The 13,881-nt window shown below is 39.0% G+C and overlaps 1 protein-coding gene across 9 annotated transcripts in view; it reads right to left on the minus strand.

Annotated features, from left to right (window-relative positions):
• Tle4 (transducin-like enhancer of split 4) overlaps positions 1-13,881 on the minus strand; it is a 150,112-nt gene that overhangs the window by 56,816 nt on the left and 79,415 nt on the right. For 5 of the 9 annotated variants that reach the window (NM_001302950.1, NM_001302947.1, NM_001302951.1 and 2 more), the window contains 2 exons: positions 12,885-13,089; positions 11,472-11,488 (listed from right to left, as the gene is read on the minus strand). In NM_001302950.1, the coding sequence (NP_001289879.1) occupies positions 11,472-11,488; positions 12,885-13,089 (222 nt within the window). The remainder of the gene's footprint in view (positions 1-11,471; positions 11,489-12,884; positions 13,090-13,881) is intronic. The other 4 variants (NM_011600.3, XM_006526913.2, XM_030250862.1 and 1 more) reach the window with 1 other exon arrangement.

Raw genomic sequence — 13,881 nt, forward strand, 5'->3', positions numbered from 1 at the left:
ACAGCGACCAGGGGGAGCAGAACAATTTACATTTCTAAGAGCAGGAAGAACTGTGCAGTCTGAAGAGCAAGAGAAGGTGTGTGCAGTGTGTAAAAGAGGAAGAACTGTGCAAAAGAAGTCAATCCTGATGGCTGGTGGGGAACCTAATCTTGCTTACAGTTTTTTCTCCAGAGGGCAAAAACATCACTAGCGTATTCTGAAATTTTTGAAAATAAGGTCACACTAGGTAATTACCAAATTTTATTATTAAAACAAAACCCAGCCGAACCATCCAATTCAGAAAGCTGATTCAGACCACTAATAGTCCAATATTGGGGCAAGGGCTAAGCCAAGGACAAGTTAATTTCAGAGCTTTCAAGTCTCGATAACTCGTATAAACACAAGTGATTATTTCAATTTTCTCTGAAGATTATTTTTTCAGGGCAGCCCAATGAACTCAACGATGTCCAGATTTACTAGCCAAAAAAAATTATTCAATTCCACATGCCACCAGAAAGTAAGCTAATAACATCCCCCTGAGAGTGCTGTCAGGCTAAATCCCTCTACTCCTGCATATACTACCTGGATAAATCTCCCTTCACCACCCACTCAGGGGAAGGCCCTGGGGACAGCTCCAGATTACCCTTCACACTCAGTGTCACAGGCCCAAGCCCAAGTGGCCCAATCAGTGCCAAGAAAAGAACAAACCAAGAAAGATTAATTCGCAGATGTTCATGCATTTCACATACACTGTGCCCCATGGTCCGTTGCTAGGGCAACAGAAGACCACCAGTGTGAGCTTTATTGGCTTTATGAAGTGCATCTCAGGGACTATAGCCCAAGAAATGCTGCATAATAATCGTGTGGCTTCTCTGAAGCCTTGTTTTGTGTTTATACATTGTTAACCTTTTAAGTAGTATAAAGAGCACCCCTCCCTATAACCTCCGACACTGCCCACTCTTCCTGTGCCATAGATTTCTTTACTGAACCATGAAAATACATCTTACAGCTCCATTTCAGGAAAAACTCCTTTAAATTGATCATCCGATCTCATGGCCAAAATATAAATGAATAAAATCCTATACCAGTTTGGAGATCACCATATTAGTGCAGCCCACCACACCAGCACTGACCACCAAGGCAATACGCATATAGCTTTGACCACCCTCTGACTTGCCTTTTGCCTACCTGCCTGCTGGCTTCCTCCCTCCCTCCCTCTCTCACTCTCTCCCTCAGTTCTGTCCCCTAAACCCTAAAGCCTACCAGGCAAGTATTCTCTATCACTCAGCCCAGCCCAGCCCAGCCCAGCCCAGCCCAGCTCAGCTTAGCTTTTACTTTCTATTTTGGAATCATCTCACTAGTTACTCAGGCTGGCCTTGAATGGGGTGAACTTCTTAAGTCTCCTCAGTGACAAGAATTAGAGGCCTCCACTACCAGGCCCAGCATGGCCCTTACTTTCTATACAACCAGGGAGACCATGCTTTTAAATATCAGCAATCTGCTTCAGCCAGATGGAATAGCAGAACCATTAAGCCTAATCAGGCCCATCTCTTCAGTGTCATTAAGTGGAATGCCAGAAGTAGGTAGGTTGGGGAGCAGGGGGAGGGGGGGGTAGGGGGAGGTTGGTATAGGGGATTTTTGGAGCAGTAAATAGGAAAGGGGATAGCATTTGAAATGTAAATGAAGAAAATATCTAATAATAATAATAGTAATTTTAAAATACAAAAAAAAAAAAAAAAAAAAAAAGAGGGAGCGTCCTGCAATGCCATGCATTCTGTGTCTCCCCTGGGTACTTCAAATGTGATGAGTGCAACTAAGAAACTGGGTTTTATATTTTTATCTTAACTAATTTAAGTTTAAAAAAATGATTCATGCAGCTACAGTACTGGACAATGCAGCTTCATAGTTCAAATATTGCTTAATTTGTGAAAATATATTCACAATATGTTTGTGCTGGTTTCAAACAGCCCTGAGCACTGAGTCCATCCAATTAGCCTGGCTATTTGTAAAGCAGGCTGCACTTCCTCCTCCAGGAACACCCCACCCCACCCCAACCCCCAGGTTGGGAGGTTAAAATCACAAATGTCACAACTCCCAGGGCAATAGAAGAGATCAAGTGTTAATCTGGAGGGAAGTAGTGGGTGAAGGGGAGAATATGGGCTGGCAGGGACAGGGAAGATCTGTAATGAAGAGGGGAAAAAAAGCCAGTGAATAGATCAATAGAAGCAACAGCTTACATTCAGATTCACAGGAGAAAAAAAAACACAAGGAGACAATCATTTCCTGGGAAAAGCTCAAGCCTAATGAGAATTTACTCTGCTCCTTTATGTGACAACCAGCTCTTTTGTGGCACAGGCTTCCTGACTGACAGGAACCCAAGGCCCCTTAATAGGATTTCCATATTATTTCCAACACCTGCCTAGAAGTTATTTGTTTACATTGAAGGAGGCAAGATTCTCAAATCAGACATCTGCCTCTAGTTCAGGCATATCTTAGGAAACCATCTAGAAAGCAGCTTTGTTACCATGGTGACATTTTTATTTTCCTCCTTTAGCTGGCTCAAAACATTAGCATTTCCAATTTTATTTTGTTTTTCAAAGGGGCAAATGTCACTCAAGAAACAGAAGTGTTTTTAAAAGCTAAACAGAATTTTCACAAATTTCAAGAATAATTAAGATTACCCTAAGGAGGACTAAATACAAAGTGGGGTTATTAGCCCACCAGAGGCACTTCTCTAAGGGCGATCCACATCCAAGCTTGTTTACTCGGCCCTCAAAGGGTCTGAACCATCGGGGTCTCAACAAAGTACCAAGTTAAAGAAGAAAATTGAAGAATCCTTCAGGATGTGATGCAGTTATATAATGAGTCCACTTCCATGTGAAAGGATTCTTCACACTTCCCCTATCCACATTCTGAACTCTCACTTCCCAGAACACTTACGGATTTTTATGTCCATCTCACTTCCTGCAGTTCAGTAAAGACTGAGACAGGAAACACATAAGCTTTTCAGGAACATCTGATGAGTGCACAGGGAATGGAATACTAAACAGTGTGAGGAAAGAAGAGGACATGTTGCTCTGGTCTCTAGTGACAAACCTAGGCACAAACACCAACATCAGAGTGGTACTGACCACCAATGAAAATTAACACCAAACAGGCATTGCTTAAGTCAGAAACACAAGACAGTGACTTACACGGATTGTCAGTACTACATCTTACTAAATGTGGAAATAGAGGCCACATCGGTTAGTTCTGATGACAAATGGTCCTTACTATTTGGAATACTAAGTGCTTGTAACACTTTGACTTGCATTATCTGACTAAGCAGTATCAATCCTGAGATGATTTTATTTCTATGAGCAGCAGCAAGCTTATTTACAGCAAAAACTTGTTGAGAAGTACCACTTAGCCCTCAGCAAACTCCTTATCACTTGTTCCTGAGCCTACCAATTCTCTTCTGCTTTCTCACAGACCATTGCATGGGAACGGTTAAGTATGACACAGACTATGCATGTCCAAAGTTAACAGTGCTGATGATCCTTGTTAGTGGTGTCCCCATATGCAGAGGGCTGTCTAAGCCAGAAGATATCTGAACTATTACACACTACACCACAGAGCAAACTATGAAGGATGAAAAGTAGTATTACAGAAGCGAGCGAGAGAGAGAGAGAGACACACTAAGTGTCCTTCTAGGTCATTTTTGTGTTTCCTCCACCCTGAATAGATGAGTATTTTTAACACAAAACATAGTAAGTAATACTTGGGAAATACTCTTTAGAAAAAATTATGTATACTTTGAGAAGTAAATGCTTTTGAAATTCAAGTGCCAAGCATAACACTTCAATCTTAGGCTCCTCCGAAATATTGTTTAAATGTTAAATATAAATTTATTATATATTTTCAAGAGAAAAATGCATTCTAATTAAAAAATTAGAGATAATAAGCATCAAGATGAAAATGTCTAGCAACTGTTGGTTTAAGGAGCAAAAGAATTAAACTACCTTTGCAAAATCAGCTAGGGAAGGCAGATCTGACAATCAGCCTACCCTGTTAATTAATATTTGTTCTGCTTCAGCAATCGGTGGAGGCAAGTGCAGCAAAACAAGCGTGACTCCCCCGTCACATCATTAATCCACTCATGCTCACCACCTGAGGACCAGCTGTGCCCTACAGACATTCATTCATCTGTTCCACAAACAAACAATTACAACACATTTTCTGGAATTAGGGCACCTGTTACATTTCACACAGCTTACATGCCTGGAGGCAGGGATCAATTAATACTGCACAAATTAGTGCATCATAAACCAACAGAACAAAAGTTCCGGATGGGTCTTTGATAAGGTACCTGTTAACAATAAAATTCATAGTAAAAAGAAAAAAAAAAACAAAAACAAAAAACAAATGCCTTTACCAGAATTAGAAAGCAACAATAATACTAAAACATTTCAAGTTACTATTTTGTATTTTAGAAAGCTGAAAGCACTATATTAAACAACCCTTATAGCAACCCACCCTCCAAAAGAATTATAATTACCAATACGCACATTTGGTTAATGACATGGCCACTTTCACTGCTCAATTACCCATTATGCCCTATACTTTAAGATTTTCATTTCCAAATTAACTTCTAGGATGGGCCTGAACAAAATGTAACAACTACATTCCAAATGTACCTAGAGTTACAGATCGGAGATTAAAAGTGACTTAAGGAATGTGACACACAGCTTACCTGGTACTAAAAAATAGACTTATTCAGGAACCTGGCTTTGGCTTCCTGTAAACTAGTTCAGATTCTAGATGTTTCCACGTGCTTCCTTGTGGTTTTAAATATAACAGGAAGACCCTTTTACTTATGATTGGAGAAGGACATAAAGAATAAAGTATTATTTGCATGTACATGTGGGGATGAACAAAAAACTGAATGTTACAAAAAGTAAGATTTGTGTTTGCTTTGACAGCACATACACTAGAAGTGGGGGAAATGCAATACTGATCATCAGTAAATAGAGTTCCACTTGTGTTTTTTTTATACGTAGACTACTATATACTGAAAATATAAATCTACATTCCAAATGAAGTATTGGTTAACCTAAAGTATATTTTAATATGTTTAATGTAAACTAGAATTTCATTTTAATAGGATTTTAAGAATACATTAAATACATCTGTTTCTCCATAATACTACAAAGTTCTCTCTCACTAAATTTTTAGGATATTGAGAGAATCTAATCTGTGAGGCAATGAGATGGGGGGAGGGGGGGAAATCAAAGGCTGTTTGAGAAGGGTATTTTAAGTTAACCAGGTCCAGCAGAACTGATCAGCTGGTAAAGGTACCTGTCACCAAGCCTAATGACCTCCTGAGTTCAAGTCCTGAGACCTACATAATAGGAGAAAACAACCATCTGAAATCTGACCTCTGGCGTCCACACACATGCCATGGAACACATATGTGCACACACACACAACATAAATGTAGCTAGTTGTGATGGTGAACATTGGTAGGACATGCTGAAGAGTAGGGACAGGAGAATCATGAATTCAAGGCCAGCCTGGGCTTTCTTTGTGGGGATGGAGAGATAGCTCAAATGTTAAGACTGATTGCTACTCTTGCAGAGGGCCTGGGTTTGGTTCCTAGCACCCATATCACATGTGGTTCACAACAGCCTCTAAGTCCAATCCAGAGGACCCAATGCCATCTTCTGGCTGTTGTGGGAGCCAGGTGTACAAATGTAGGACACAAATAAATTCAGTCACATACACATTCACATGAAAATCAACAATTAAAAAAATTGTACAGTGTCATTAGAAAAAAATTAGAAGGGAAATCTTTTAGATGAAGAAAGGTTTAAGAGTTATCACAAGAAGAATAATGAATCCTATTTAGATTATATTTCAAGAAAATGAATTTTGTGAATAATTACAAGTTCATTTACTGATTATGTAATTGTGTAGACACAAAACCACAAATAGAACTCTATTTATGATTATCAAAATTGCTTATCTAATAATAAACATATTATTTTTTAAACAATGGAAGACATTATGGTTATCCTAAAAGTGTTCAATGGCATGGGGAGGGCTCAGTTAAGAGAACTGATCAGAGTTCCATTCCCAGCAGCCACATCAGATGGTTGACAACCCTAAAAGTCATGTGCATATCCAGTCTTCAATACATAAATACAAGAATAAAACAAATCTTTTAAAAAAAAATGTGTGTGCCTTCTCCCCAAGGGCCAAATGCATGTTAGCTATAATCTGCTTGAAGATACTTCAGTGAAAGAAAGGGCTAATTTTTTGTTTCTAGTAACAGTTTCTAATTTTTAACACAAAATATAAGACTAAATTGCAAAGAGCTTGGCAGGGCCTTCCCAGCACTAACTCTTTCCTAGGGTATGCAATAGGAAAGTTGCTTTTACAAGTGACACCTATAAGTAGGATCTCAATATACAAGATGGTGGTGTCTTCAAAGACATGAAAGAAGTTAATTGGGGACTCAGGGGAACTCACCCACATTTTTTTTCTAGATTTGAAGAAACAGCTTTGTAGACAGAGTGGGTGTGGCTAAAAGGAAACCAGAAAGCCAAATGGTATTTTCTGACTGGGTAGTTTTTCTTTAGATTACTGACTACTGAAGGAAAACAAGTCTTAAGACATGTCTACCACTTTTTCCGTCCTTTAGCTATTCTTTATAGTACTTTACTAGTGTTTTCTATTCCTCCCTTTCAAATTTCATTTTCTATTCTTTTATGCCTTTAAGAAAAAAAAAAAAAACAAAGAGCTGTTGGTGGTGGTTCATGCTTTAATTCCAGCACTAGGGAGGAAAGGCAGCCTGGTAGACAGAGCAAGTTCTAGAACAGCCAAACAAACCAAAGAGGGGTGTCTTAGTCAGGGTTTCTATTCCTGCACAAATCATCATGACCAATAAGCAAATTAGGGAGGGAAGGATTTATTCAGCTTACACTTCCACATTGCTGTTCATCACTAAAGGAAGTCAGGACTGGAACTAAGCAGGTCAGGATACAGGAGCTGATGCAGAGGCCATGGAGGGATGTTACTTACTGGCTTGCCTCCCCTGGCTTGCTCAGCTTGCTTTCTTATAGAACTCAAGACTACCTGCCCAGGGATGGCACCACCCACAAGGGGCCTTTCCCCCTTGATCACTAATTGAGAAAATGCCTTACAGCTAGATCTCGTGGAGGCATTTCCTCACCCGAAGCTCCTTTCTCTGTGGTAACCCCAGCTTGTGACAAGTTTTTGGTTTGTGACACACAAAACCAGCCAGTACAGGGGGAAAACAATGTGCCTTTCTAAAATCTACAGTAATGCAAACTGCCCTACCATGCTTTCCAGAAAGCCTACTATCCATACAGTAAAATGAAGAACAAAACTGCCCGAGGCACATGGTTACCCCTCTCCTGACCATTCCTCCAGTTTCTTCTTCAGTGCTTTCTCTCACTTAGGAGATTTCAAAGAGTTAAACATGTTCAAAGCACATGCCTTTTAAACAGACAAACCTGTGAGACAGGAAAAATCGTATGCTTATTTGGGGAAAGGGCGGGTTGGTGCAAGCACACGCAGGTTACAGATCTTGGAACAGAGCTTTGGCCATTAAATCTTAATGTGCAAAGTGAAGTGGCAAATAGAAGTAATCACTCTGCTAATTCAGGCTCAAAAGCCACTCTCACCTGTAGCACCTTGCTAATGAGGCAACAGTACTCTCCTGGCCTGAATCATACATTTCGGTATGAACATAAAATCCTTCTTCTAATTTTCCAGTGATAAACCTTTACTGCCAACAGTGACTAACTGGGAAAGTAAACAGAAACATATGATGTTTTAGTCATCTGTGCAGACTAAGCAACTAACATACAGATGAAGCAGAATAAATAGGCATTGCCTTACACACAACTTGAAGAGATTACCATAAAATCCTTTAAGCAAAAGTAAAGAATTCTCATAGGATAAAAACATAATATGCATACACACAGAAAAGCATTTAGTGTGAAAAATCGTATGTGAGACTTTAAAATTAAGTACAACATCTGTACTTATTACAATGTAAAATATAAGCTCAATATTGACGGAGTTTGTAAGAATACAAGCAAATACTGCATTCAGCATTTGAAATGGGTGTAGAGGTTTGGGAGATAAACTGGACTCACTGAAAATGACCATATTCTATGAAAGCATGCAGTATCTTGGCAAGATATTTTGATAAAATAACAAAAATAAAACCTTCACCACTTACAGGGGAAAAATTTGCATGTCTGCTATATTTTGCAGATTAAAAAATGGCAAATCCTTCAGTTCTGATACAGAAGAATGCCATATTAAGAGAAATCAAAAGAGGACATAAATAAAGGGATTTTAATGAAAATATGCTCAATATTAGCATCTTGGAAAAAATCATGGAGCTGATCAACATTCCCTAGTTGGGAGTTTATCTGTTTCAACTGACCTTAACTTTGGTGCCTAGAGTATGTAGACGCGGGATATAGAGACAGAAAGTAGTGAGAGCCTTAGGTTTCTATAACGTTTAGGCAGTTTGGTGGTGGCTGTTCTAAGTTACTAACCCCATTTCAGTCAGCTGAAAACTGGAGGGTGATGTAAGACCTGAATGGCTTGGAGCACTCCATCTCCTCGTGGACAAATACCTCCAGCAACTGGTTTCTTGCCATTTCCAGGCCTCACATGAGGGGCTTACCGCTGGTCACAGTCAGCAGACAGCCAAGACAAATAAGGAAGGTGGCAGGGGCGATGGCCCCTTATTTCAACAGTACTACTGTACACAATGCTTTAGTTTCTCATGACCAAGTAAATTGATTCTAGGACTCCCTATAGTGCTTTCTCCTTTAGATCCATATTTACATTCTCTATCAATGTCAAAAAACTTCAGATGGAACTCTGCAAATAACAGGCTTAAGAATGAACTCGGCGACTGAAGCTAAAGACGACTAGATCAATAAAGCCAACAGTCTGTGATTTAGTGGGACAGAAACTTCAGAGAGGGGAAAGGAAACGAAGGGAAGGCCTAACAGTTCAGTAAAGGATGGCTCTGCTTTACTCAGTTCCTCAAGGAAAAGCTCCTTAATTACTTGGATCTTCACAGTGAGCCTAAACGTCTGTTTTATAAGCTGTTCTCAAATCTGCCCTGTTTAATAATCGGTAGCATCAGGAAAACATTTTTTAAGAGTGTCTCTCACAATTAAACCCACCCATAACTTTGTGTAAATCAAAACTTTGCTACCATATCAAATGTTCCAATGAAGCTGTGTAACACTGCCCACATCCTCATTACATGCAACACTAATTACTACCAGCAGATTCCGATTTTTTCTGCACATTACAGGCTTTTAGAGGAGCTATAAAATTTTCAGGCACCATTAATTTAAATTTGTATTGAAATTTCCTTTTGACAGATGGCCAAAAATTACTTATTATTTAGAGTACAAGAGCTGCCTGTTTGCAGATTAGAAGAGGAAAGGGAAAAATTTAGAGCCAGAAGGAAATTTATGTCACATTCATTACCTGTTAAATGTTAAGGAGAACTATTGTACATGAATGAATTATTTCATTCTAGCTCAACTAGCAGACCACTGGATAACTGGTTGCTACAAACCACCCCCAGTCACGCATCAGCCAACAACCATAAACTACACCCTCTTAAACAGGAACTCCTTACATAAGGATAAGGATGCTCATTAGAATTGGCAGCCACTTCTGGAGCATCACAGAAACATGGGGAAAAAAATTAGCCAACTATTTCAACTTGAAAACCTTAAGACAATGCCAGAACGCACACAGCACACTTCAAGCATGGACTTGTAGCTGTCATTCATAATAAATCAGAACAAAACATCAACTTATTTCCTTAGGACTTTCTTAAGGCTTCTGGCTATTCTGCCATGTTTAGGCTCACTTGGATTATAGATGATTAAAAATATACATCACATTCTTTCTTGTGTGGGGTCATAAGAAATGTAAATAGCATGAAGTGTACAGTGGTATATAGACATTTTCACAATCATCTGTGAGTGGAGCTGGAGAAGAGTCTTTGGTTTAGTCCACTGGCCTACCTGAAGGCATTGATTCATCATAAGCCACCAGGAGTGCTTTCATTACAGCCTCAGACAGGCCTCCCTAGAGATCTTATCAGCTGATCCCGACGACCTTATCTACTAATTACTCCTAATGTACAAGTGGAGAACATGTAATTACACTCTAAGAAATTTTTTAATGTAGGTACTGATGTGAAAATGTACAATTGCATGTCCATAATTAACATTTAATATGTATAGTTCTACTTGTTGGCAGTTGTTTGGGATTGCAAGTGCACTTTTAAATTTAAAGATTCTCAAAGGGTAAAATGGATAGACTCAATATTGAATTTCTGTTATTTAAGGACTATGAAAACCATTTGAATTTTCAAAAGGTCAAAGAGTAAAGTAATAGTCATAGTCAAAGACCTTATGTCTGGGAAAGACTAGTTTTGTATATACTTCACAAAAAACAGCAAAAGGTCTAAATAACCCAGTGGTTCGCAAGCCCTTTAGCAGTGAATCAACACTTCAGAGAGATCACCTAAGACCACCAAAACCACAGATGGTTATACTATGATAACAGTACTGTAATTACAGTTATGGAGCAGCAACAAAAACAATTTTATGGTTGGGGGTCACCACTACATAAGGAACTGTTATTAAAGAGTGACAGCATTAGGAAAGTTGGGAACCACTGAACTAACCTATGGGCCACTACATTTAATTATTTAAAACTCAAAATGATAGTATCCATACCCTGGTTAGTGTCCCAGAAGTAGGTTACTTCTGATGGGTAATACAATGGTATGTTATGTGCTACACCTTTATGCACGCACATGGCATATTTAAGCGGACCTGACTCAAGGTGGTTGAAATACAGTCATAGTTTATTCATTTCCTGTATTACAGCCTGTGCATTTTGTTTACATACAATGAAACACAGAAGGCAGGTGAAACAGATTAAAATCTTCAAAGAATTATTTGCCACACTACAAACCCAAATAATACAAAAAGAAAATGCAATGTCTCTGGTAAACAGAAATACTCTTAAGGAAGGCTTCTGTCGCCCCCCTTCATGCTGAGCATGCACCTAGTTACACGTCAAGCTCAAGCCTCCCACTGAGCCTACACCACACATCTGGCCCAAACAGATGTTTAACGCTTTGTTTTCTGGTAGGTATATATGTCTTATAAGTTAATACATTTACTCCACTGCAGTATCTTAAAGCAGTTACATTTTTGTCTAATATGAGCAATCCATTTGTGTTCTACAAATCTGATCCTTAGAAAAATATGATCATTGTTTAAAAAGACTACTTGACTAAGCTGACCACAACTTGGTAAATGTCATCCATACTGGTCTCTAAATCTCAAAGAATCCATTATTAGATTTATTCATATTACTCATAATCCCTCTACACTTTGTGTCTGAATGTTTTTGAGTCCTACCTTGATGGAGTCTCTGTCTGTAGGCAGAACAGCAGCAAGGCAAGCAAACAGATGCAAGAAAAAAAGACACAGGCTAGTTAGTTTACATAAAATCATACTTATCAAACCTGACCCTGCTAAATAATAAATTGAACGGATGTCAACTTTACTGTAAAGTTAATTATTAATACTACTCTAACAAAATTCACAAAGCACTGGTTCACCTTTGACACAATTTCAAATGAACCAAAGTTAGCCATTCTTATTTATGTGTATCTTATTGACTTTTCCACTTAAGTTTATAATCATGAGTCAACTCTGTACCATAGTATTAAGATAACTCTAAAACAAATATTACAATATTCCTAGGATCACAGAAGATAAACTTAGCTCTATGTAATATGAACAATTTGCCCATGCTCTAAACTTTGGTAATGATACTTAAAAAGCAGTAGATAGGATGTTTTTATTACAAGCCACACCCTTTCAAACCAACAAACCATCCCTTTGCTAAATTATCATACAGGAATGGTAAAAGACTTACTCTCTCTCTCTCTCTCTACTTTTGGTTTTACAAGACAAGAGTTTCTCTCTGTGTAGCCCTGGCTGTCCTGGAACTCACTCTGTAGACCAGGCTGCCTCTGCCTCCCGAGTACTGGGATTAAAGGCGTGTGCCACCACATCCAGCTAGAATTTCTTTTTTACTCTTCTAGTTACCTACTGAAAACTATCAGTAAGCAATGTACCAAATGCACAGGAACCCTCGGTACCAACATCTTCCTTTACAAGAGAAAAGAGATCAAGCATGAGAACACAGTGAACTTCCTCAGTCGTTATTATCAAAAACAGTTAATCTCATGCTTTGAATAGCAGTAACTCAACAACTTGTTGTTTTTGAACTAAATCATCTCAATATGACAACCGGAATTCTTACTATACTCTATAAATTCTTCTAATTTACTAATAATAACTGATTTAGTCAAATATAAATAAGCCTTTTTTAAGTTTTCCTGTCCAAAAATCTGGTCACAGCTGACTTTTAAGGATACATGTACTTTAAACAAGATTTCACTACTGATCTAAATTTTGGAAGCAAGGGATCAAAGGCAACCAATTATCTGAAGAACTGGAAATGTAGCCCCACTATAGGACCCTTGACTAGATGTGTAAGGTCCCTGGCTTCTATCACCAGAAAAGTCAGGATAGAAGTAGAGGGCATGGGGTGGCAAAATCTGCAATCAGCTCTTTGTCTTTTGAGCAACCCAGTGGGTTCCATGTGACAAATGACTCCTTCTAATAACTAATATGCCTTTTGGTGGAAATCCTTTTATTTAGACACTAGCAAAATGAAATTCAGAAACAGAAAATGATGGCATCTGGAATCTACCCCTAGAGGGTAGATAACGCCACGCTGATGCCCAAATGCCCACTCACCTCTTTGGTGATCATTGTCATGGTGCTTCTTCTCATCCTTAATTGGGAGGTGAGACTGACCTCCTAGTGCACTGGAGAGGGCCAGAAGTCCTGCACTGCTACCGATAGGTGGGATGGCTGGGGGCTGAAGCCCTGAAGGGTGTGGTGTCAGAGGCACAGGCAGACCATGTCCATGTGATAAATGCTGAGCTTGGAGTTGTTGCTGCTGTGAAAAATCAGACACAGATATTGAATTTGTCCCTTGTATAGCCTACAAGGAAAACAGTAGGTGTACTAGCATAAGGAAGCAGTCACAAGAAAACAGTACACAGGAAGGAGTTACCCTCTTCCTGAATCATTTTTAAAGTTGGGAGAGGGGAAGGAGGAAAGATGCATAACTGATGTTGCTTTTCTTCTAAAGTCTATGGGTTTTGTTGCTGTTGTTGTTTTAATATGTAAGGTAAATGACCTAGATTTAAAATATGATAAACTGTTTAAATGCCTTTTAAAAGCTGAAGGTTCTTTAACAAAGCCTCTATATTTTGTTCTAGAACAAAAGGCAAAGGTCCAACTATCATGTATTTCTAATCAAAATGTATATGTGAATAACTGTTAAGGCAGTGATGTTGAACAAGAAAAGCTGAAAATGGAGAAAATTAGTGTTAAACAGTTGTCCCAGAACCACTGCACAGCATGCAGGGAGAGTTAATTTGAAAGAGAAAACCTGAATTAACAACCCAGAAAAGGAAGCTGGTTGCAGCCACAGTTTTTAAGCCCTTTAAGTGTCCTCAGCGGCACTTGAGCAAATTACTAAAGAAAATCCAATGTAGCAAGGCTTGGGTTCTCCTGTAGGCTTGCTCAATAATGCTGAAATAATTGGGCACTCTGTGCACGTTTAGTGATGCTCGAATGAAAAGCTAGAGGCCTGCCCTTGTACTCTTCTCTAGCAGCTGACTTTGTGTTGTGACAGGTTTATTTGAGTGGGACCGTGATGCATGCACCAGTAACTACGCTGACA

Source organism: Mus musculus, chromosome 19 (assembly GCF_000001635.26).
Source record: "Mus musculus strain C57BL/6J chromosome 19, GRCm38.p6 C57BL/6J".
In the NCBI taxonomy this organism is placed as follows: Eukaryota; Metazoa; Chordata; class Mammalia; order Rodentia; family Muridae; genus Mus; species Mus musculus.